The 26,272-nt window shown below is 40.4% G+C and overlaps 1 protein-coding gene across 1 annotated transcript; it reads left to right on the forward strand.

Annotated features, from left to right (window-relative positions):
* Positions 1-349: 349 nt before the first annotated feature.
* On the forward strand, positions 350-24,386 carry LOC111588195 (alpha-1,6-mannosylglycoprotein 6-beta-N-acetylglucosaminyltransferase B-like). The gene is made up of 19 exons (XM_055004299.1): positions 350-613; positions 736-2,326; positions 2,776-2,831; positions 4,619-4,734; positions 8,337-8,466; positions 9,244-9,392; positions 14,390-14,454; positions 15,477-15,650; positions 15,748-15,915; positions 16,063-16,232; positions 16,492-16,623; positions 17,083-17,216; positions 19,063-19,205; positions 19,380-19,535; positions 20,433-20,579; positions 20,711-20,827; positions 20,949-21,023; positions 21,428-21,588; positions 22,376-24,386. The coding sequence occupies exons 3-19, from the start codon at positions 2,806-2,808 to the stop codon at positions 22,572-22,574; spliced, it is 2,262 nt and encodes a 753-aa protein (XP_054860274.1). The 5' UTR covers positions 350-613; positions 736-2,326; positions 2,776-2,805; the 3' UTR covers positions 22,575-24,386.
* Positions 24,387-26,272: the final 1,886 nt, after the last annotated feature.

Genomic DNA, 26,272 nt, shown 5'->3' on the forward strand with positions numbered 1-26,272 from the left:
ATTACATGAACCTTTACAATGCGATATAATATGCTCCAATATGATGTGATTGCGATACGATAAGATGGGAAACTATAACCGCGATTCCACAAGCACCTACTCGGCGCGGCTCGGCTCTCACCTACTCGGCGCGGCTCGGCTCGTCTTTGTTTGCGTGCGTTTCCATATGGATTAGTGCATGGTATCAGGCACGATTTTCCGTACCTCCTCGGCTGAGGTTCCAAAGCCGCGATTCCACAAGCATCTACTCGACGCGATACGGTTCGCCACTATAGTATTTGACTCAGCTCGTCTCGGTTTACTTGTTTTTCCATACAGCCTCATCGTGGGTGGAGTCGTCATTGCACGGCGGCCGAACGGCCCTAACGTCATTTGTGTGCGACGCAAGCGCAACAGAGCAATGGAGAACATCGGGGCTGTGGTATACCTGCTGCTGGCTCTGAGGCTTTTTGTCACATCCAGAGTGAGAGAACAGAGTCAGAAAAGGCTGAGGGCGGTGAGGAGAAAGCTAAGGGCGGCGAGGCGAAAGACTAAGGAGACACACAGGAGAGTTTGGGAGGCGATACAGCAGTATCATGCCGAGGAGAGGGTACGAGCTCGACGACGTATGAGGGTAAGCTAATGCTAATGCTCCATCGCTACAGTTATTGTATATCAGTCCCGTATACAACCCTGTAATGGCCGCAACTTTCTGCTATTAGGTATTAAAATATGTATGCTGTGTATGTGTTTCAGATGGCTCTCTTGTTGCAAAATTATCGCCGCAAACCGTCTGTCTGGGCGTTCAACCGAGCCTCCCAGTGATGGGATTTCATTGTTCCTGGCTTCACAAACGTGCAGTGGGTGCAGAACTTCAGGATATCTGAAGAGACGATGGACTTCCTGTGCGTCAAATTGCGTCCGGTTATGGAGCGACAAAACACCACTTACAGAGACTGTGTGCCCCTAAAGAAGAGAGTAGCTATTGCACTGTGGAAGCTTGCCACTGGCTCGGATTACAGAAGTATTGGTCATCTCTTTGGAGTTAGCAACACGACGTGTGCAGGTGTGTGCAGGATTTTTGTGCTGCGGCAGAAATGTTGCTGGTGCCAGAACAAATCCGGTACCCCAACGAAGAGAGGTTCAGAGAAATGGCTGTCCACATTGAAAACAGGTGGGGGCTCCCACAGTGTGTGGGTGCTATTGATGGCTCTCACATACCCATAATAGCAACAAAGACAGGGAGAAGGAGGGAGAAGGAAGAACGGAGGAAGAAGGGCAGGGGCTGGAGCAGGATCATAACAGAATGGTACAATCTGGTATGATATGGAGCGATAGGATGCAATACAATAAGATATTATACGGTATGATATGACATGATGCAGTATGACACACTACAGTACAATACAGTATGACATGATATGAAATGATACAGTAAGATGCAATATGAAATAAAACAATAGAGTATGATATGAGATGAGACAATACAACATATATGCTTCATTCTCGCCATGGGAAAATATGTCTTAGACTCAAGTGCTGCACATGTATAGCTGCTTTTGAAGCAAAACACAACCCCATATTACATATATTGCACATTAAATTGTAAGATACGTAATTTGACAAAAAATACTTGCTACCAAGTCTTTGCAAAACATACTTGTCCTTCAGTTAATGAGACCTTTAGATAAGTTCATGTAATTTCTCTCTCACATGCTTACCTTGTAGTATTTACTATGTATTCAACCAAAAAAGATATTCATATATACTGTAGATTGATTTCTGTCAGAATTGTTTGAGAACTGCAAGTAAGAAGCACAATAAGACGGAATTACAACGTTTTCTGTATTTGTTCTTCATACACTTTACACAGGGCATTTTCTTTTTGTCTCTCAGTATCATTACTATTATTACTGTCATTAAGTTTCTTCCGTCTCGTGTCTGTATCATTATTTTCAGTGCCAAAGGTTTGCACCAGTTAAGCTATTTAAATGAGCTCCCTGCTTGAGTATCAATTCACAACCACAGCTTAAGTCTAGCTAGTGAGACTGAAAGAAACTGTCACCCAATAGCGTGGGCTCCATTGTATCTGTGAAAGGCCTAAGTAGCACTCTGGGTATTGTTTTCTTTAAAGGGGAGTCAGGTTACCTTGACAACCACAGGATGCCTACCCATAGGCCCTGCGAGAGAGAAAAGGCTGGGCCAGAGAAGGAGGGAAAGAGAGCGAAAAGAGATAAAAAAGGAGGCAAGATACTTCCCAGCCCCAACTTTATTTCCTTTTTCAAGTTTTTGTGTTTTGGAAACAGGCCTGATGGTTGCCTGTGGATTGGGATGACGACCCAAGGAGGTGAGGATGTGTGTGTGTGTGAGTTGTACGTGTGCTGGCTTGTTTTGTTGACACATCTCTGTGCCTGTTTCACACAACAACAGGTTGGTGACAGCAGTTTTGTTATATTTCTGTTTGGTGTTTTTTTCAGTGTAATGAACATGTTCAAACACAAACACAGAAAGAGTACCGACTGAAAAGGCTTTCATGGCCAGTCATGCTGGCAATAGCATTACTCTGACATCTATTTATGCCTGCAAACATTATTGATGCAGTTCATGTGGAACGTGTGACCATTCATTTGCAATTTGAAAAGAAGCTACAATGAATCACTGGTGCTTAAGCCCAAGTAAGAGAATGGGGAATACAACTGTAACAATAGAGCAGTGCAGTTTTACGCTGCCCAACACATAGCTTTACAATTACTGCCCAGCATGTTGAGTTTACTGATATTTTTAATGTTTTGACAGTGAGATCCTACACCCTGTAAACAGAGGGCCATGCGTGTTGCACTGCGGCCTCGCAGGTAAGACTCGGCTTCGTTAGATGACTAGTTAGCAGCCAAGAATAAGCAAAAATGTCGGTAGAAACATACCAATACACCTAACCTTATCTATTCATGTGAACTTTAACAGTGAAATTGTCATTTTCATTTTTAAAGCACAGCATATCAAATAATTGAAAGATTTTTCCTTTAACATGGCATGGGATCTCCCTGACATACAACCTCAGCCCAACTACCATATAGTAAGCTGTTTTAGCATGAGTTCTCCGGTGCACCTTTATGCCTGCAGATGGGTGACAAATTTAAGGAATAAGCAACGTAAAGTGTCTTAGTAAGTTGTAGGGCCACCACATGGCACCAAATCTGACTCAACGCTTCTTTTTGATTGATTCTGCAAGACTCTGGAACTTTACTGGATTGGCGAAGCTCCATTCTTCTGAAAGATGTTCCCTGTTTTGGTGTTTTGATGATGATGGCAGAGAGCTCTGTTTAACGGAGCAGCCAGGTCCCCTCCACACTGCAAGAGTTCAGGTTTTTCCTTTAATTTGTCACCTGTCTGCACTTTTCCATGCAGTATGTGTCGTCACCCAAAGACAAGAGATGTAGCGATGAGTGCTCTGACAACTTTGATGAAATGCAGACTAATACGAGTGAATGGAAATAATTTTATCTTGATCTGGATCTGGGGCTTTATAGGCACTGGGAGATCCTTGAACATGTTTTTACATGTACTTGAGCCTGGCTGTGCTGTGTTGCTTTGGGTAAAGGCCTGATGGGTTTACTGGCCTGATGAAAGTGTGAGAGAAATGATGACTCTCTCTGCCCCAGTTAACCTGAAGTTCAGAGCCTATGTGAGCAGCATGCTATAACGGCACATCACGCTTTAGATGCTTGTTTTGACACACCAGGGTCTCTTCACTTGAAGTCATGGAAAAATTTAGTTCCACATTCTCTGAATGTATTTAGTGAGATGCACAGCCAGATTGTGAGTTTTTATTGCGTCAAGGCTACTATTAAAATCAAATCTATAAAGAGAGATTTAACCTGGTCGGTTATGGCACAAATGATAAAGCAGCCTTTTATGTCATGTCCAGTACATGCATAAGAAATATAACCATCACACATTTAGAGTGCTTTGCCCTGTTGCAAAAACTGGTGCTGATGTTCCCTTTTCAGACCCTTTCTTTGTGTATCTTTGTGATTTTTAAGTCATTAGGAGTCACATGGAAAAACTGCAGCTCAGTGGATTTGAGAAAAAGAAATTAGAATTTGATACCTGTACGTTTTCATGTAGTCCCTCTTAGTTGAAACAAATTTATGTTGAAATTGTAAGCTAAAAATAATGAAGAAGCAAAAAATTATTGTAAAACAGTGTTGAAACTACAGCATGGCTTTTAGGAGCTCACCTTTTTCGCTTTTTCAAGGTTAGATGACACAGACTGAACATTATAAAACACTTAATTTAGCTTTCATTTGTCATTTGTGTTATAACTATGAATTGAAATAAAAATAACAAGAAAACAGATGAAAGGAAGTCACTGCTGCCTAATTTCAACACCCCAGAGGATTAAATTTGCTCTGGACTTTTCTTTTGCTGTAGTTGGCATTGAAAAGTTTTTTTCTTCTTCTTGATCCTTGAGTTTAAGACGGTGCGCTACAAAGCGTCGGTGATGGCAAGACCAGCATCTGTGCAGATTTGGGACATGACGGTGCCGTGGGGTGCTTGAGTCCATGTGACAGGGTTGTTGGGTTGCTGTCTTTTTTCCTCCAGCATATGAAGGGTTTTCTCTGTGTATTGTGCCCTCTAGTGGTTGCCTGGTGCTCTGTCTGTGCCTTTCTGTGGTCACCCTTCTGCTGCAGAGCCTCTGGGTGCCACTTGAGATGACGAGGGATGAACCTGCTGGTAGATCACCTGAGGAGCAGGGTAACATTCAAACACACACAGTTTAGTTTAGATGTGTATTTTTTTTGGAATTAAAGCTTTTTTAATAGCCAAAAAGGGTGAAATATATATATTCATGTACCACAGTTTTAGGCAACACTGATTGTAAATTTCAAGTCAAAATATGCAACAGTAGACACTAAGCAGAACTGCTCTTTGTGTCCAGGGATTAAGACCTGATCTGACCATTTTCCTGGTGTTAGATGAATATTTGTACACAATTCGCGGTGGGTCCTGCCTTGTGTCTGACAGTTGTGGGTTTGTGACCAAGATGTACCCAAGCTCATTTGTCTTGCTAAACTGTTTCTCTAAAGGAGGGCATTTAAGGGGGAGTGGACAAGGTGGTTTGGGCAAAAGCTTTCTTTTTGGTTTACACGGAAGAGACAAATATTGTCAACAGTCTACTCTGGAGATATTTTTTGTTTTTTAGTCTCCCGATGATTAAATTAGCATATTTTGGCAGTGCTTCTGTGCCGTTTGCTAACAGACTCAGTGCTCAAGAGGTCTTTGTTTACAGTTCAGTAGTCTATTTTGGTGCTTTTGTCAAAAGTCTTAACCCTGACAAAAATGTTTATCAGATACAAAAGTTGGGTATATAAAACTGGGTGATCCCATATATAGAAACCCATTTTTGCCTAACATATAATTCCACAGTAGATAAAAATAACTCTCTTGTGATGTTTAATAATCAGATACACAGCTTTAACTTGAGACAGAGCAAACTCAAAACTTGGACGACGTGGCTACCAGTGAATCAGTTTCAGAATGTGGTAACAGAAGATGACATTTTGTCCAAACATTCCAATCCTTTTCGTCTCAGATTCCAGGAAAATTGTTTTTAGCAGACATGTAACCCACCGGTGCATCTCAGTCACAGACACGCTCGGCCACAATTGCTTTGTGCTCTGCAGGACCCACCACAACTTGTGTACAGAGAGCGACCCAGCAGTGGTTGTGTTGGAAAACATGAGAGGCTGTTGTCGAGCGCACACAATTAAGACGAGACATCTTTTTTGTTTGTTTGTTTTTTTGTTTTTTTTCTTCCACATGCATTGGTCAATTTTGAAATTTTGGCTCCATAATATGTCTTTTTTCAGTCTCATTGAAAGAAGACATCCAGAAAACATATTTAGAATTTGTTTTATTGGTCTTTTGGACATTGATGCAAATTAGCGCATGTATAATGTATATTTATACCTCATTTACATATGTAAATACTAATTTTCAGAAAACTTATACCACAAAAAGCCATTTTCTAAACACTTTGATGCACAATGTGGGTCTGTAGATATCCATTTTCCTTTGGATTTGGGTCACTTTTGACCCATGTTGCACGTCAAAGGGTTAACATGCAGAAAAAGTATTCACCTATGACAAATGTGCAAATCTGGCTAGAACGGGTGGTGCTCAAAAACCTGAGTTACTAGAAAGAGACTGGTGAGGGAGGCCACCAAGAGGCCTATGACTCCTCTGAAGAAGTTATAAATTTCAATGACGGACATGGGAAAGACTGTACATACAACTGTTGCCTGTTCTTCACCAGTCAAAGCCTCATAGGAGAGTTGCAAAAAGAAAACCACAGTTAAAAAGAATCTCTGATGAGACCAAAATGTAACTTTTTGCCTGTCAGACTAGATACCATGTTTGGTGGACACCAAACACTACACATCATCACAAACATCATGATGTGGCGATGCTTCTTTACAGCAGGCCCTGGAAGGTGGAAGGTAAAATGAATGCAGCAAAGTATTGGGAAATCCTGGAGGACATATGATGTAGCTGAGAACTGTGACTTGGGGGAAGATTTTAAGAAAAAAATGTGAAGACAATGACCCAAAGCATACAGCCAAACCTACACAGAAATGGGATAAAGACAATACGGTGAATGTGGCCAAGTCAGAGTCCAGACGTCAGTGCAATCAAGTATTTGTGGCTGGACTTGAAAAGGGCCGTTCACTCATGATCCCTGTGTAACCTGCTTTTTTTTTTTTTTTTTTTTTTTTTTTTTTTTTTTTTAATAAAGAAATCGAAGGAATTGTTATGCAATGATGACCAAAGCTAATTACACTGGCATTTTTTCATGATCAAAAAGAAATGCGTTTACTCTTACACCAAGGCAATGTATATCAGTAGACTATTATTACTTCCTGTTATGAATAACTATCTACATAAACCTTTAAATTCCATGTGGCTGTTTTGATTTTGAAAAGAGCACAAACAATGATGTTTCCAACTATGCCTATGACTTGCAAGTTAATGGTGAGCATACATTCATGCATGCATACCCGAACATATAGATTTATAAGCTGCACATAGGCAACTTAACAAGGTTTGGCATGGTGTACTCGTGTAGTAATCACATATAGTAACTTGTTGCAGGATCGCACATCTTCTCTCCCATTCATCTTTCATTGCCCCTGTGCCCCTGTGGACCCCTGTAGGTGGTGATATGTTGACAGTCAGCTGAGCAAACAGCGTTGAAATGACATCACCTTTCTGTTGGATTTTATGGTGTATTAAACACTCCATCTCCAGGGAGATTCTAATCCTGACAGCATCCAATATAACACTCAATATTCCCCATCCACTGCCAGCACACCTCTTTAAACACTCATCCCACCTTCATATACAAATGATTCAGTCAAGACATCCTCAATCTGCCTTCCCAAATAAACCCTTTAACCTTTACCAGCAGACTTTAAAAACGCATGAGGCCTTAACCGTGACCGCTGCTGATTCATAGTCAGTCCAACAGAGTAAACAAAAGAGAGGTTTCATATTTAAGTTTTATTTGTTTCTGTAAAAAACAATAATAATTTATTGTCATTGTACTTCTTGTGTGTTTCAAGTCTCATTTTTCTGAAATTTTAACAGTGGTTTCCAACCTAAGATAAATCTGAAGGGTCAAAAGATCAATAACAGAATAAGATTTCTAACATACAATTAGGATTTCCCCCCGGTTTTCTGGTTGAGGAAAAACTGCTTTTTGTTTGAAATGCTCAAAATTCATGTCATGAGGAGGCACGTTGCAGGTTTTTTTTTTAAAAGCCAGAGTGGACAGGAACCACTGGGTCAATGGATGCACACCGACTAAACAATGCTTCACCTCATTTAGGAGAACATGTTGAAATATGACCTTTAATTGACTTTTCCACAACATATGAGGTCAGCATTATGAGCTTACCTCCAACCGTGAAGGTGGAAACACTCAGAAAAACAGATGCATACAGCATGTCTATATGAGCGCGTGTGTGGGCCCTTTGGAAACCTTCAAAGCAACGCGACATGACCGCAAAGGTCCAGTTACACTTATAAATATTTGGTTGTCAGCAATTATGACTCACTGCCATCTCTATCTTTTGTAAAATCGTCGTCCATGGAAATCCACCTCACTAGAAATAATTACATGGAGATTTTGAAAAATATGCATAACCAAAATCACTGCTTCATTTGTCGCAGATCACGTTAAGAACATAGAGCTGCTGTTTCATGATACAGAGTTCTATCTCAGGACTACATTATTGTTACTAGAACATTCTGATAGGAGGTATAACATACAATATATATCATATTTTGTGTCACAGGTCAGCGTGGTCTTGGTTTTCGAAGATTGGCTCTTCGCTTGGAGGCTCTGAGTACTCAGGTGCAGAGGCTGAGCAAAGAGAGAGATTTCACCCAGCTGACCAGAAATGATCTCAGCTTGATACTGCAGAGGTATTCAGTCTGTGCTGTTTTACCATATGTGGATCTGAACTAAAGGATCTGCACGTGTATGGAAACAGGGTAACCATGGCTTGAAGTAGAAAAAACTCAAAAACACCTTGAGTAATGGAACAAAGTTATAATGCCATAAATCATAAAAAAAAGAAAAAAGTAAGTTGAATTTCTTTATTTAATATATATAAAAAATGGAATCAACATGTGCTGTATTTTATAATTATCTACAGGTGCTAACAAAACTGAAAAGAAAGGGATTCTGCATTCAATAGATAATATACTGCTTACACTCCTATATTATATTGCTACACAGCCTGCAGTTCAGCCCAGTTTAGCCAAAAATCCCAACACCTGGTAGCAACTGAGTCACTAATGGCTTCACCAGTGCACCAAGAAGAACTGATTTTGTTTTTGTTTTTGTCCAGAATCTAATTAAAGCAAACAGCAAAACATGTAGAATTGAGTGATTTTGAAGAAATATCATGAACTGAAAGTTAGCTTTGATTAATTTTCCTGATGGAACTGAGTTTTACAGATGACATGTTCATGATCCTTTATAGAGTTGTAGTTTGAATTCAAAATCTGTTGATTGTCTCTGATTTTACACTTCCATTCTATGATAAACTGTAATTTTCAAAAATGTTTTCATGCCTTTCAAACCAGCTGGCTCATTTTTTGGTTCAGATGGTAGAATACAGATACAATTTCATGTCATAAGTATTTGTGTATACACTACAGAGTGTGGGTACATGTGGGTTTCTGTTTGTCTTCCAGCTTTAGACAGGACCAGCAAGGCTTGGCCCACCTGGTAGAAAGGGAGCTGAAGAGAGTGTCCCAGACCCTTGATCAGCTCAGCCGTCATCACCACCATCACCATCAGCCTCAAACACCATCACCACATGACGACCAGAGACCACACGCAGGTGAAGCTCAGACTTTGATCAGATGCAATTTGTCTTAACTGACATGTGCTGTTACTCTTTGAGGATCTAGATTGATTTTACCTCGTTAGGATTCATTTGATTTGTCCAGGAGGACTCATGACATCAGATTAAATGAGTAAATGGTGAAAACAACTGTGGTATTCCATCTTAGAGTACACATTTTCAAAACTGTTACCGTTGTTTTGGATTAGCCTGTTTATTTCAGAGGAATTTTAAATTTATTACTCAGTAATTACCAAACCTGATGCATGATATGAAGGAAATGAAAAAGGTGAAACTTTTTTCTGTTTCACTCTTTAGTTTGGATTTTTTGTTTTCTGTAGGTAAAAACTTTTTGGGATTTGGGCACCCTTCAGCAAATATATTTTAGTTTTTGAAATAAAAATAAGCAAATACACCCCTTTCATCAATCAGATATTTAAATTGACCTTAAAAGTATTATTGCACTGAAGATGCACCAATGCTTATCATTAGGAACTGTCAGCTGATGACAGTTTCAGAGCTGAGAAACTCTGACTCTTCAAACTTTGTGGTAACTGTTGGCTCCTCTAAGCAGCTGAATGAGGATGTGAAAATGAAGCAATTGCCTGCAAAGCATGTAGGGTCTAAAAAAAAAGGGTCTTCCAACTTGCAATTTCCACTGTGTCAAATGTCATTAGGAAATGTGGTAGTCAAGACAAGATCTGGAAGACAAATCTGGACTTCTGCTGGACAGAAAGAGAAAGCGAACCCAGCTAGAATGTATTTGTTATATAAGTGAGAACAAAGATTGATAGTTCAGCTTTTATATTACAAGAATTATTTTTTAAAAATGGGAATCAGCATGTGCAATATTTTTTAGATGCCAACAGGTGCGACCAGAACTGGAAATAAGAATGGCGACTCTGCATTCAATAGATGTTCTACTGCTTATATCATACTATATTATATGACTACACGGTCTGCAGTTCAGCCCAGTTCAGCCAAAAGTCCCAACAACTGGTTGCAGCTGAGTCACTAATGGCTTCACCATTACGCCAAGGGGAACTGAGTTATAGTTTTGTACAGAATCTGGTTGGAGCAATCTGTAAAATAAACTTGTAGATTTTGAAGAACTGTCACAAATTTTAAGGGTTTCTGCAAAGTCTATAGTGGGAGTTTTTTTTTTTTTCATAGTTCCCAAAATGTACTACTTAAAGGTTCTCCTTAACTAAAGACATTTTAATAAATGCTTACTCGTAACATTGTTAGACATTTACGCTCTAGCATTCTTAGAACGTTTTCTAAATATTGCATTGACACATTGTGGGTATGTTTTACAGCAGAACATTCTGCAGTGTGTTACCTCAACAACATCCCTGAAACACAATCCAAATTTTGCGGGAATGAAGTTCTACCAATGTTAATATATCACATTACAGGAAACATTTGATTTTAGAAAAATCATTTACAGCTTCAATTACATCTGGAAAACTTTCTGAATGTTGGTTTAAGAATGTTTTTCTATTGTTATTATGTAACATAATCTGTGGTCCTGACAATTTCTTCCAAACATCCTGTAAAATATTCTGCCTTAGTTAACTTTTAATCTTGTCGGAACATTGTTTGAAAAAAGAAATATCCTTAAAAACATTCTTTAAACACTAAGTTGAAACTTTAGAATGCTGTTTCCAACTTGTAGGTGATGTTAATGGATGTTGTCGGAACATTCCCTGCTAGCTTGGCACACACAAGAATCCTCAGAAATAAACTGTATCTAAAACCTCATTACAAAAGTCTGAACACTGTAAAACAACATTTGGACAAATCAAAGTCACAAATGTTGTGGACAGATGAAGTTCATATTGAACTCTTTGGCCACAATCACCAAAAGTATGTTTGGATAAGAAAAAAAAAGGAGCAGGATTGCAGATGAAAATAATACCTCACCAACTGTTTAGTATGTGGTGGAGCCCAGTGGCACAAGAAACATGAACTACTTTAAGCTGAAGCTTTTGGTATGTTCCCCACAGATGCCTCACTGTAGCATTATTGGAAATCTGGCAGGAGGTTTTAAACATGCTGCATGTGCAGAAAAGACAACAACTAGGATTCTACAGACAAGATTCTTTCAGGTTTGATACTAATATCAATTATTAGTGATCAAAGAGGCAGATATTTAGAGCTGATATATATTTGCGATGAAAAAAAATCTTTGTGTCAAAATTTAGAATAATACAAACTGCTTTGTTTATTTATGTGAAATGTATATTTAATCAAAAAAGAACTTTTCAACATTTATTCTACAGTAACTGATACGGTATTATTCGCCATGTGTAACCAATCAGATGACTACATATAGAGAAAAAAAGTAGTGCCATTTTTAATTGATTTCCTTTATTGAGAATTTTAAAAAACGATACAGATAACCATAAAAATGCTGAATCTGATTGGCATCGCCAATCAGCCATAATCGGTTGGTCAATACCTAAAATTAGCTCAGAAGTTGAACTGACCAAATAAAGAATACAAAGAATTTTACTGCTAAAAAAAATAATAATAAAATTTCTTTCATTTCCAACTTCATGAAAAACGCATAATAATTTGAAGAAAAGCTTCTTTAAAAAAAAAAAAAAAACCTTCATTTGCCTCTTTTTGCAAAAATTTGATACCAGCAGACTGTGTTCAGTGAGATTTATGCAGACAGAAGTGGAGAGTTACAAATGGATCTAAGCTTTAACCCCTTGACGCCTATTTTCGCGAAATCATATCACTTTCTTTCAGACTGCAGCTGAGATAGCATATCCATTCCCCCAATGCCGCTTTGTGCATATTCAATACGTGCCTCGGAACCTTTTGCAAGCACTGGTTTCTCGTAGGACCGGTCAGAGTGGGACTTCAATTATTAGATATCTGTTATTATTATTACAGTGTTTCCTCTAGATTCATTCAGCAGTGGTGGGCCGCCATTCCTAAATCCTAGCCGCCGCTCCTTCCAATTTCTTTCTTTTTTCCCGTTATTGTCGCAAATACACCACCGCTGCATGTCTCCACCTTCATAGTAGAGTTCTGCACTGTGTCGGCCACTCGCGAGTACTAAGGTAAACTACAGATAATATCTTGATCAGTATCGAGTCTTTGATACGTCGGGTTAATAGGACGTTGATGTCGCGAGAGCGCGGCCTTGAAAGTGACGTCACGTCAAGCAACGACGAGGAAACAGGTCAGAGAGTTGGAGGAGTGTCGTATTGGAAAATAGGGCAGCGACTTACCGGAGAAAAGTTATAAGCTTAAGATAAGTCGTAATATGTTTTACAAGTTAAATAGACATTCACAAAATATTGATGTCCAGCTAACGTTATGTTAGCTTCAGTTGATTGGACCCGGTGCCAACTCAGCGTTGCTAATGTGAGTAAACTATTGATAGCATTAAGCTAATATCTACACTGTAATGTAACTGATGACTGCATTTTCAGATGAGCTTGTTCAAATTTTATTTCTTTTTACATTCAGCCATTTTCAACAAGCCATTCAATAAATAGGTTGTACAAGTAAAATTTGCAGTCAAGTGTCATTTGTTTGCCTGCCGCCACTGCTGAAAAAAATCCTAGAGGAAACACTATTATATATCTGTTCGATGGGTAATAGACAAATTAACAATCTCCACTTAATTTAGCCTCAGCTGGAAAGCCAAAAACGCAAATAATTATAGTTTTTATATAATTGTAAAAAAAAACAGGCGTCAAGGGGTTAATTTTTCAATTCACTTTTGCTTAAAGCAGCTCATTCTTCAAGTTAAGCGAAGATTTTAGGGTTTGTTGCAGATAGAATGGGCTTTTACATTCGCCTTACACCATATATTCCTCCCTGCATGTCGCCAGCTTCTATAATTGACTGGTTGCAAACTTCTCTGCGGTTGCCTGCTGTGGTAGTGTGATACTCCAAGCCAAAAGCACGGTTCATAGCCTTAGTAAAGGTTAACCACACAGTGAAATTAACAAGCTGTGATAATAGAGGGTGTGAATAGGGGGGTTAAAGGGCAGTGGGTACAGGTGGTTATGGGGGATGAAGTCCTTGAATAGGGGTTTAACAAGTCCCACAGAGCCAGAGCCGATCAACCGGGAGGAAAAAAGTTTACGTCCACGCTCCGACCCTCCTGCGAGGTGTCAGGTGAGAGTCGGGTTACGCACACTGGCTGGCACGCGAGGCCTTGTTTGTGTGTGTAGATGAGTAAGCGTACCATTTTTGAAAAAGGGAATTCATAACGTCTGGGCCACACAGACATCACCCCATGCATGTGCGCATATACACACTTGCGAACATGCAGACACATACAGGATGTACACACATGCCACCCGCCTGCATGCAAACACACACTTCCCCATCACCAGCCTGCTCGCCCCTCACCCTCTTCCTCTCACATTACCTCACACCCATAAAATACAACTGAATTACCCAGGAGTCCTTTCACCAGCTTGTCTACTCATACTCTTGTTTTTGCAGAACTTGTTTTTCTTTTTTTTTTGCTGTGCTCCTATAGCATATCACTGCTTTTAGCCGTTCACACCTCTGCACTGCTTGCAGTTTTCTTATCTTTTTTTCCCCTCTCTCTTTCCCCTTTTTACTAGGTTGTTTTACACAGTTAAGGACTGTGTGTTTTGGCAAGGGCTGGCATTGTAAATGGGAATGTTTGGTAGGAGGCAGGTCGGTCAGGTGTGTGTGTGTTCATTCCAGTTGATTGACATTGGCTAGAGATGGTGGGGGGGCTTACGGGAAAGGGCCTCTGAGAACACACTGCCTCTAGTCTGTCCAGGCTCGGCAGCACTACACACCACGCTGGTAGCTGCTATTCATCGAGCACATTGCAGTCGAGAGGCTGTATATCAAAGTTATTGTCCACTGTTCTTCATTAACTGTGTTGAATGTACTTCTTGTTACTGAATTGTAAAATAATGATGCATTTAAAGCGGCCACACAAAGAAAAACTGTGTGACGGGCGGTTAATATCTTACCCACAGGGCCCACTGAGAAGTGTGAGGTGCCAATGGATCCTGCATATCCTGTGTGTGCACAGAAAGTGGAGGTGAGGAAGTGAAAATGTGTGTGGTAGCATAAACCTCATGGCTCTATATATGCAGTGTTATGGTTGTATTGAAGTACTTACCTTGATTTAAAGTTTTAAGTTTAGTATTTCCAAGTATATGAGGGAGTTGGAGGTGGGTGTGGAAATACATTATAGTATGTGTGCTTTATTGTAGCGTCTCTGAGCTAATCTGTGTGATGAATTAGTTTATGTAACCAAAAGATTGTTGTTTAAACAGTTTGACCCTCAAGCAGTTTCTGTTTTCTGCCCTTGTCACATTTTTACTCACTGTGGACTTATTTTTCACTGCAATATATATAATGGAAAAAGCACAACTATGATTAGAAGTAGAGAAAAATCAAAACTCTCGGTGGTATTCTATTCTATGATACTCTCTATGAAATTATAATGACATATCATTATATAAAGAAAAAACAAGTGGAATTTCTTTATTTGCTTTACAAAAATTAAAAAAAAACCTTTAGTACCTGTGGCATGCATACAGTTTTTCTAAGTGTCCATGGGTAATATCAACACTGGGAAAAAACTGGAGTTTCTACTTGTTGAAGATATTTTACTACTTACATTTTTTATTTAATACTTGTTTCCTGTCTGCTCTGTATAAACACAGCCTGCAGTTAAGTTGAGAAGGCCCTACGTTTTTTTATCATGTAACTGTTGGTTACAGCTCAGTCACAAACAGCTTCTCAGTTGTGCTGAGAAATCCCGAATGTTTATTGTGTTTTTGCAGATTCTAAGTAGTGTAAATGTTTAATTTTTGAATGAGGCACGTAGAAAATTATTTTGATGAAATATCGCTGGTTTAGATTAGTTCAGATACTTTAGTTCATTTTTCCAATAAAACTGCTCCTCATATGTCATTACTTCAGGGACCGTCAGAAAGTTGTGGCTCTGATAAATAATGGAATTTTTTTCTTTTTTTTTTTTAAAGTTAAAGCTTTTCAAACCTGCCAGTGGGATTTGGGAATAGTGAGTTAATCAGACATCTGTTTCTCTGGCAGTTCCTTCAGGCTCGCTGGCAATCAGACCCATGCTATGCCTTTTATGGGGTGGATGGTACCACTTGCTCCATCTTGACTTACCTCAGCCAAGTAGAAGACTTCTGCCCCCCTCGTCTTGGAAGGAACCACACTGCTCTGCCTTGGCATCAGAAACCTCCCTCTTATACAGAAAAGGTATCTTCTTGACTGTGATTATGTTGTTGGTTATTACTGTAGAATGATTCAATTCAAGTTGTAGTCTTCTAGGATCTCACACGATGATCACACACAGGCTGAGATACGCACAACTCTGAGGCCACTGTATGAGGCGATCAGCAACAACAGTGGGTTGGCAATGAAGTTCATCCGGGCCAGAATGGAAAGAATGTCTGAACGGTGGACACAGGCTGGTGTGAGAATGAAGCAGAGCAGCAACAGAACCATCTCAGCCCAGATTAGGGTATTTTACACTCACAATATCAATAAATAGTTAGTAAATTCGATTTTTACACCTTGCATCATAGTCTACAGAACTTAGAGCAAAACACAACATTTTGTTTGGCTGTGTTTGCCAGGTCACTTGTTGTTACAAACTCCTGTCCTTTAGGTGCTGCTTTACCCCGGGGCTCTAGCTGGTAGTGTTGGCCAACGTTTTGAAGCCATGGTGGAGAGAGGAGGTCCTCTGGGAGAGCTGGTCCAATGGGCTGACCTCAGTGCCTGTTTGACAATCCTGGGCCACAACGTGACCTTCAGCACCTCACAGCGCCAACTCAATAGGTTACTGCCACTGTCTTGACCCATGAACCATTATGTTGTTTTGGACGATATTTCAGTAGATAATTAGATTGTGTAGCCACACTGATATCTGTTGTATTCATAGGTGATGAAGCCAATGTGTACATGTTTGTTTGCAACTCTATTTATTATAATATCTACACAGCTGGTCTGTCACTTTATATCGCAGTGGTGAGCAAAGCAGACAGAATTCATAGTGCTCTTTCTTGAACCTTTTGTGTGTTTTCTGTGACCGGTCCAGCCTGATAGGTGCTGCTCCAGGTCGAGGCAGTTGTCCAATCCAAAGGCCCATCACCTTCGACCTCATCTACACCGACTACCATGGCCTTGCTCACCTCCAGGGAGCCATGGGACTCGCTTTCCAGCATTACCAGTACGACCACAGTTTTCTAACACATAATTATGCCTAAATGATCTCAGGAAGCATATTTTATTTACTTAGCGATCAAGATGTTTGGTTTAATGATAAAAGGTTTTAGCAGCTTTGACCTCCATGATTTTCTTAAGTAAAATACCTACCAATATTAAAAAAAAATATTTTCTCTTATTTTCAGAATTGTATCATAAAAATGCCTCCCTTTTGTGATGGTGTTATGAAGCTTGTGTTAGAGTAATTTTCGTCTTGATGTGAAGTAGGCAACATTTTTGGCCACAATCTTTGTCCAGCACTTCCAGACCTGACAAGTGACATAACATGATGATAGCAGCTGAACCTGCAATAAATTGTGTTCATGTGATCACTGCTTTTTTGATAAACTGGTAGTAGATGAGCCTATCTATCTATATATGTATACAAAATGTTGTAATAAAATAGTACAAAAATTCAATCCAGGTGCCACTTCAGAATCCTGGACTCATTTGGCACCGAACCAGTGTTCAACTTGGCGAGTTATGCCCGCAGCCACGGATATAAAACACTGTGGGGCAGCTGGGGCCTCCAACCTCTGCAGTACATGACCATGTTCCGTAAGTCTAAGTGTGTGTATGTGTGAATTTGTATCTGTTTGAATGTGTGTTCCTATGCATGTGTGTCTAGTACACAGAATACGCATACATACATACGAATCAAAATCAAAGCAACCTGCCTAATGTTGTGTAGGCCCCCCTTGTCTGAAACAGCTATGTCCCATTAGAATGCAGACATTTGACCTCTTGGGGTGTCCTGTGATGTCTGACTTTTGGATGTTGACAGCAGATCCTCTGATTTCTGCACCTTGTGGGGTGGGGTGGGGTGGGGTGGGGTGAGGGGCTCTAAGGACCCAGCTTGTTCTGGCACACTCCACTGATGCTCAAATGGAGTTTGGAGGTCGAGTCAACACTTGGCTCTTGGTCATGTTCCTCAAGTTGTGTATTTGCATTGTGACTCGGTGCATTGTCCTTCTGAGGGGAGACCACTGCAGTGTCAAAAAAAGAGAGCTTTTACTTGCATTAAATTGTAAGCTCATCTTGCTACAGTACAATCTTCTAAACCCAACATTGCAAGGTTGACATGTAGCAAGATGTTATTCACTTGACCTGTCTGTGGTTTTAATATAGTGGCTGTTTATACATATATATGAATCTTTCACATACACTCCTCTAAGTGTCCTCGCAGTGAGTGGATTAATAGCTGAGCGTAAATGAACTTGGTGCCCAGACAGAGCTTTCATTCCAACACCTCTCCCTGTCATCTTTCCCACCCTGCCGGGAGATGGAGACAAGCTGGAAGCACTGGGCTGGGAGCCACTCTTCATCCCTCAGCCTGGAACACTGTTTATTTGTCCTGCTGAGGGGGGGGGAGAGACGGCTGTTAGTTGAGGATGTGAGAAGGATAAAAAGAAAGAAGGGAAACAAAACCAAAGACAGACTCAGGAAGAAAGAAAGAAGCTTGAGAAAAGAATGGGCGAGTGTTTATGCTCCTGTTTTGCAAAGCAGCAGAGGAAGACAGTCGACTGAGGGACTGAGTTAGCAGACAAGCAGATGGAGCAGAGCTGCAAAAACTGTATCCAAGAAACTAAAGATACTTCATCAATTCTTAGCTTTTCCCCAAAGCCCCAGATGCTGCATGATCACATCAGCGTTTCATCGCATGTCACTGCTAATCTGATAGGTGTGTGAAGTGGTGAACCTAGACAGGCGTTGGAGACAAGCGGAGCTGAAAAGGAGCCAGCAGGAAATTCTGTCCAGGGTGAATAAGAGGGAGATTTGGCAAAAGTCTTTTAAACAAGTACCTTGAGAAGGAGAGAGCACAACACACACACACACACACACACACACACACACACACACACTTGTTACAGAACTCAAATCAATGCTTGAACACACACCTTTGCTGGCACATTCCTACTAAAGTAAATACTCATCTCTCACACCTTCCTCGGGGTGTCAGAGGGCAGCAGGGTGGCAGCTGCCTATCCAAACAGCTAAGCCCTCTCATATATGTAGAGTTCTCATTTCCTTTACGAGATGATTTATACAGCACGGTATGTTTTTCCTCTCTCACAGCATTTTTAATATAAACTGTTATTCATCTGCAGTCTTGGTATGTGTTGTCGGTACTGGTGGCCAAATGTCATTTTGCAATCCCTCAATCGCGTTTTCTGCACTCAGTGTATTTTTTGTGTCATCTTCAGTGGTGTTCACCATCTTTGATCATGGTCTGGTAAAAAAGCCGTAAATTAACGGCACAAGTTACAAGAGATAAACTCACAAAAACTCAAATTGTGCACACGCTTGTCACTTTAGTTCTAGCCCTCGTCGTAAATTTGCTCGTAGAATGGTTGCTAATTATTTTTACGTATCATCTAACTTCTATATGTTCTGTTGTTTCCAGCTCATACTCCTGATAATTCCTTCCTGGGCTTTGTGAGTGAAGAGGCAGTGAGAAAGGAGGTGAGGGAGGATGAGCTTGAGCCAGAGAGCTACAGGAAAGAAAGGATAGCAGTCGTGTATGGAAAACAGGACTACATGTGGCAGGTATAATGGCCAAAACAGAAATGAGCATGTGTGCAGAAGGACTGCAAGTTTGTTATTTACATGTCAAAAAACCAACTACTGTAAGATCACAATAAAGATTTTACAGAAGTAGTAGAGTTTTTGTGAATGAAAGTCTTAAGTCCACATACTCAGTATTCTGTTTGTGGTTGTCAGGGTAAATCTGAATATGTGAAGGTGATCAGCGAGGAACTGGAGACTCATGCCACAGTCTACCAGCCACCAGGACACGCCTCAAATCTACCCAGTTTCATCAGAAATCACGGACTGCTGACTCAGGAACACTTCCTACGACTTCTCCGCAGAGCTAAGGTCAGATAAGAGTCAATCACAGAATAACACTGGCAAGCCAGAAAATCACTGAAATGCACTAACTGTGTTTAAATGTTTGCAGAGAATGTGAAGGAGGAGAATTGTGGATCATTATTACTGCATATTTTGTTCATATTTTATGATAGGTCCTCATTAAAGGTCCCATATGGAAATTTTAAGACAGATGTTAAAGTAACAAACAAGGACCAGGTGGGTTACTGTGCTTTCATTTTGCCTTAAGATAGACTCACTTGCTGTCAGCCTTTAACATCTATTTGCTTCTCTCTTGCTCTCTGTGCGTTTTAATACAGCCTCATATCCAGCAAACTGCTCTAATGTATGTCTTTTTTCTATTTCTGTTGTTAGACAACAGTATGAGCATGAAATGGTGATGAAATGCAGCATATTGAAACTACATGTTAACTAGCAGTGACTAAAGAGCCAGAATTTCCCTAATTGCTGCTCTGCACTGCTAAAATACAAATTTTATAACTGGAAAGTTGTCTGGCAAAACATGAGTTTAAAACAATGGTTGTGCTCTAATTGTGTCAATATTTCCTTGTAAAATGATCAATCACAGAGAAAGTTAAAAGCAATAGAAGGTTCCCTTTGATATCTGCTGTAAGGTGGTCAACAGTTTTGCTCCGCACTATCAATCGCAGGGGGCGTGTACTTCAGCAGCTTACCTGCATTTAAAGCAACAGACACTGAATCTGCCTGTTTAGAGCAGTAGTAAAAACAGGGGTTATGCAGTCATGGTGAAAGGAACCATCTTTGCAGTATTTTTAGCTTAAAAAAATCCTTCTGGAAACATGTAAGACTTCCATTAAGGTGCCGAAAAAGGGCTACAATATGGGACCTTTAAGAAAATACCATGTCTTCCCTCTGTCACTGCAGCTGTTTGTGGGTCTTGGTTTTCCTTATGAGGGTCCAGCTCCTATTGAAGCCATAGCTCTAGGGTGCATCTTCCTTCAGCCACGATTTGACCCTCCACACTCATCAGAGAACAACGACTTCTACAAGGGGAAGCCCACAACGAGACAGGTAGGCGACTCCTTAAACTGAAAAAAAACTGCATGGGAATTAAAAATAAATGTTGTACATTAGAAACATTGTTACTTTAAGATATTATTGAATGTGCATTCTGAATTACTGCAAATACATTTGGGTCTTAGATCTCCTCACAGCACCCTTATGCTGAAGAGTTCATTGGTAAACCGTATGTGTGGAGCGTGGATGTGACCAATAGCACCGAAATACGGGAGGCAGTCGGAGCTATTCTAAGCACCGAGGTAGATTCCACTGAACAAACAGAATTACAACTCAACTGTATAAATGCAGACACACACCTCATTTTCCCCAGATTCTACTTACAGTAGCACTGAATAAAAGTGTTTGTGTATGTTTTTGCAGGTGAAGTCTTTCACTCCTCAAGAGTTCACTTGTGTGGGAATGTTGGAGCGGGTTCATGGTTACATCACTCACCAGGTACAGAGAACTAGGGAAAGCTGGCATAATATTACCGACTTGGTGCTCCCTACTAAATTAGAGTCACGTTTTATGCAAACTGCAATGAAGTGTGTATTGTAAAGTTTTACCAGTGCAATAGTCTGATATTAGCATTTTATGAAATGTGTTATCAACCTCTAAAATAGTATGATGAATGCTAATCCTGGACTACACCTTTATTCTAAATTAACTTTGCAGCAATTGGAGTCTTAGAATTCTTTATTCCAAAAGGTAAATGTGTACAGTATGTAATAGATGAAGATAAAAGTAACATATCTGACTCAAGGCATTTACAATCTGCTGTACTCCTTAGGTATAAGTGAAACGATTCAGTTCAAACTCTCATTATGGTTGACTTTCTTTTTTCTGATAAATTGCTCAAGAACTTCTGCAGTAAATCTGCCCCGACTTGGCCACCAGAAAGTGCTCTCAAGGTGCACCTGGGTCCACTGGGCCAGTCCTGTGTGAGTGTGTGTCGACGCTCCTCCCTCTTGTGCGAGCCCGCTCTGTTTCACCACCTCAACACTCTTTCTGCGTTTATCAGGTGAGAAGTCAGCATACATCCACTGCAGACACATTATACGCCATGCATGTTCCCATCTGGAGAGAGACCAAGGAGAAGATATAAACAGCATATTGTCTTAGACTTCAGGGTCCTAGTTAGGAGCGTTGGTGGTTAAAGGTGCAGAATGCAAGATCTGAACATAAATATAGCACTGATAGAGCAGCAAGTGACTTTCAGCAAAAACAGAGGCAGAGTAAAGTCACTCTCCCACCATTTGTGTTATAATGAGTTTTTCTTTTCTATGTTTTTGATTGCTGGTTTGGCCATGCTTAAATGTTAGTGCATGTGAGTCCCTCCCTTTGAAACTGTGTGCCCTCCTTGAGCTCAAACAGGCCAAGAGTGACCTCCCACACTGCATTATAAAAGTGAAAGTGCAATCCAGTGTTCAGTTTGCACCCCTAGGTCGTATTATTAGTGCCAGGAGGGCAAGCAATTTCAAAGGGAGGAACTCGCATGCACTAACGTTACCTTAGCTAACTTATATGCACTTTCATTTCAGCTCAGTGTGAAAGTTTTCTCTGCTGTTTTACGGATCTCCACTGCTTTGCTTTGTCCATTCTGCTTCAGTCTTTGTGTATCTGTTTCCCCACCATGCATTTTATGTTCCTCATGAGTCTACTCATTTCCTCGTTTGTTTTGGTCTGAGAAGTTGGTGCTCTTGCTGAATCCAGTGGTCCTAAATGTTAAACAAATGCTAAAAGATGCTCCGGTAAATTCACAGATGCACTCTATGCAAATAAAACTATCACTGTTTTCCATTTTGCAGTCTGGGACTTGGATGCTCCAGCACAGTGCAGGAGGTCAACCACCTGTTTCCTTCCTACAGCCCTTGGGGCCGTCACTGTGGCCTTCAACAGGAGCCTCTGCTGTTCAGTTGTGCTGGTTCTGACCCTTCATACCGTAGACTGTGTCCCTGCAGAGTGCACCTACCTGGACAGGTGGCACTCTGCCCTGACTGCCTCTAAGCAACATTACTTAAGACCTCAGGGAGAAAATAGCAAAAGACGGCACCAAAGAGCCATCCGCAATGCATACTGTACAGGTAAAGATTCCCAGCCAAAAGGAGCCAGCTGTCCTGCCAAAGCTAATGAAAGCTTGTTTGTGGATGTCATAAAGTTAGAGATACTTTGTTTATAGTCACATGCTGAAATTAAAATCCTTTCAGTCAGTACCTGCTACATTTATTTAGTTTTTGCATTGCTAGAGTTGTCCTATGCAATTATTTGGACAGTAGTTTGTTTTTTTTTTGTATTTTTTTGATGATGTTCATTACTCAGGAAGCAAATATGATTGATTTTCATTTCAGAAGTATTTGAAATGTTGAAGGATGATGAATTCAAGACCAGGCCAAATGAAATCCCTCTTGTTGCTGCAGCCTTTTCTTGATCCCTTAAGCAAACAGTCATTAATGATAGCTATGATGCACTTTCAGGAAAATTCCTTTAGATGTATTTAAATTAGGTGGGAATTGGCAACAGTGAGTTTAAAGTGGTTCAGTTCACAGCGTTTAGCTTCTCTTTGCCTTCTCCAGATCACACACAGTACAGTGAACTTCAGCATTATGCTAAATAATTAGCTAATTATTCATTGCATTGCAGTAATGTATCACACTGGTCAGTGTTGCATGGGATTGCAACTCATGTAGCTCCTTAATGCTTTGCTGGCTGCAAATATTAGCCCGGGCCTCAAAGGAACGTGGGTGACAGCCTAAGTGATGAGGCTCATTATCTGAGTGAATCATGGATAACCTTTGAATCCCTTTGGGAGGTCACAGCCATATGACCATGATTATACTGTCATATAAACCATTGGTTCCCAACCGTCTTTGACTTTGGAAACCCCCTCCGCTCTGTTAAAATCCATGCCCCCCCCACCAGTATATGCAGAACCTCATTGTTTGTCTTTCAAACACATATTTTGCGTCATTTACAGCGGGAAAAAAGTCACAGAAGACAGGATTAATTGTGTTTTCTTGAGATATTTTACTAGAAATTACACCTTAAAATGATTTTGATCATAACAAATGACTCATTTTGCCCAGAGTTCCTGTGTTTTGCTCCAGTATTACAGTATTCCCTGATTGCCTCATGTACTACAAATTGTGCAGAGCCCCCCCCCCCCAAGGTTTTTTTCAACCCAGGTTGATATGAGCAAAAGTGGAAACTTTACATACAGTATACATAGTGATTTGGAGAGGTTTTACATTTCCACTTTGGAAACCTCAAAGAATCACACAGGCTTATCTCATCATCCCCCTCCTGCACAACAACATGTGAAAGAAATGATAACAACTAAAGGCCAAACTACAGTCCACAGTCAGTGGTGTCAGTGATGGGGTGCTGCACTTACATGGCACAGCTGTTAGCGAAGATAGCTCCAACAACGGCAACAAGCTGCTACTCTGAATTTGATTGATGTGACCGTTTTTCTTGGAAACGATGCACCAGTGAATGTTAACTGGCAGAAAAAGAGACCGTTTCTGCCTCAATACACTCCATGCGACCAGAACATGTTGTCACTCAGGGAACAGACCGCTCAGGGCTGCGACAAGAAGACCGGCCGACAATGTGATTGACTAGTAAATGGCTGTGAAATGGTCCATGAAAACAACATTTGTGATGACTTTGGTGGATTTTGGTGAATTCATTTGGCTCTGTCGAATGTGACTTTTGCTTGATTAGCAGCTGAATGGTCCAAAGATGATGAAAATGAACTTGTGTTGATGTCAAAGAGGCTTTTTGGAATAAAAGAAAAATAAAAGCTGCTTTCGACACCGAGGGACGTTGCTGAAACAATTTTTTGGAAACTGATGTGTCATTTCTGGATGAGTCACATTAATTCATATCAGTTACATATGTTATGGCATATAAAAGCTGTCACTCACTTCCCAGGGGGCTGATAGCAGAGGGTTCAAACTAAGGGTTCAAAAACAGGCCCGAGTATATATGGAGCAAATGTGTGAACGTGGACAAAGGTTTTAGTGTTCCACACGACTGCCTACTGACCTCATGCTGAAATGAGGCTGTATGTGAGTGCCGAATTGACAAGGTCCATATGTTTGTCAGAAGCCCATTTGATGGTGATAGGCAGTGTGATATGGTTTCAGATGACAGTGATTTGGGTCATCTGCATAATTTTAGTCATTTGGGGTCAGTGGTTATTGCTGCAAATTGGTTTCATACCTCAAGTTCAACTTCAAGACTGAAGCAAGTCGATAATTTGCTCGCTTTAATTGAACTCACCACAAACCATGATTAATGTTGTTCGGCCTTTACTGTGGCTGTTGCTGGCACTATGGATTCAAATGATGGATGGATAAAAATCTTGTAATCTGCACAGCAGCTCTGTAATTCTTTGCACAAGTTTCAACCTAAATTCACGAAATGTCAACTATTTTGCAGGAATTCAATCATAAACCAAAGTATATGTTAAAGTTATGATAATGTTGGCACTGAGCATATCAGCAAACTGATTACAGCTCATATGGGGGCAACATAAATGCTTGTGCAAAATTTCTTCATAATGCATCCAGAAGTTTAGACGTTTTATTGAAAGCCACAAATGTCAAGCATTTAGGTAGTACCTGACTCCTCCTAACTCCTGGCTAATCTAAAAATAAATGAAGAGGTGAAGTGTAAGTAAAGCTGAGGCAGACCACGGACTGTCCTTCAACAACATTTACTTCTTACTCAAAGTAGCCACACCCTTAATTATGCATAACTTTAAACCAGTGAGTTAAATAAAAAAACATCCCTTGTACAGGTGTCATTAATAGGTAAATCAGCTACAGAGACCAGAGGTATGTTTGTACCAGGCTGAAAACATGTTTATTTCTGCTTCTCTTTTAAATTACAATATTTATTATAATTTTTAAAAACAAAACAAAAATGTCTTCGGTGTAAATGAACTTTGATCTTGTCCGAGTCAGAGTTCACTGCGCATGTCAAACCACCACGTCACTCTGCTGAAGCTTCCGGACGCAGACACTTTGGGAAGATAGATGTGGTTTTTACCCCCAAAACATGACAGAGACGTGAAAGAGAAAACACTATTGGTTTAGTAGTAATACCACATCATGAAAATATTCCACTAGAAGTAGAAGTCCTGCAAGTTTTCAGCAAAAAGTACTCATGAGTATGTAATCATGAAAGCAAAGTGAGTAAAATGGTTCCTGTCAGTGTTATCTGCATGTTGCAATTTGGCGGACTCCACAATGGCTCGGTGGTTAGCACTGTCGCTACAAGATTCCTGGTTTGTGTCCCAGTCTGGGATCTTTCTGCATGGAGTTCACGTGTTCTCCCTTGTGCATACGTGGGTTTTCTCCAGCTACTCCAGCTTCCTCCCACAATCCAAAAACATGCTGAAGTTAATTGGTGATTCTAAATTATCCGCAGGTGTGAATGTGAGTGTGCTCGTTTGTCTCTATGTGTAGCCCTGTGATAGGCCGGTGACCTGTCCAGGGTGTCCTCTGCGTTTGCCCTAAGTCAGTTGGCATATTCTCCAGCCTCCACTTAAGCGACGTATAGATGATGGATCGATGGATGTTGCAATTTGCTACTGTAGATATTTCAAGTTGAGCTATACTTTATATACTGTTCGGTAGTTCTGTCTACAGCCATGCATGCATCATATTCAGATCATCGTATGTTTTAAGTGTGACTTC

Source organism: Amphiprion ocellaris, chromosome 18 (assembly GCF_022539595.1).
Source record: "Amphiprion ocellaris isolate individual 3 ecotype Okinawa chromosome 18, ASM2253959v1, whole genome shotgun sequence".
NCBI lineage: Eukaryota > Metazoa > Chordata > Actinopteri > Pomacentridae > Amphiprion > Amphiprion ocellaris.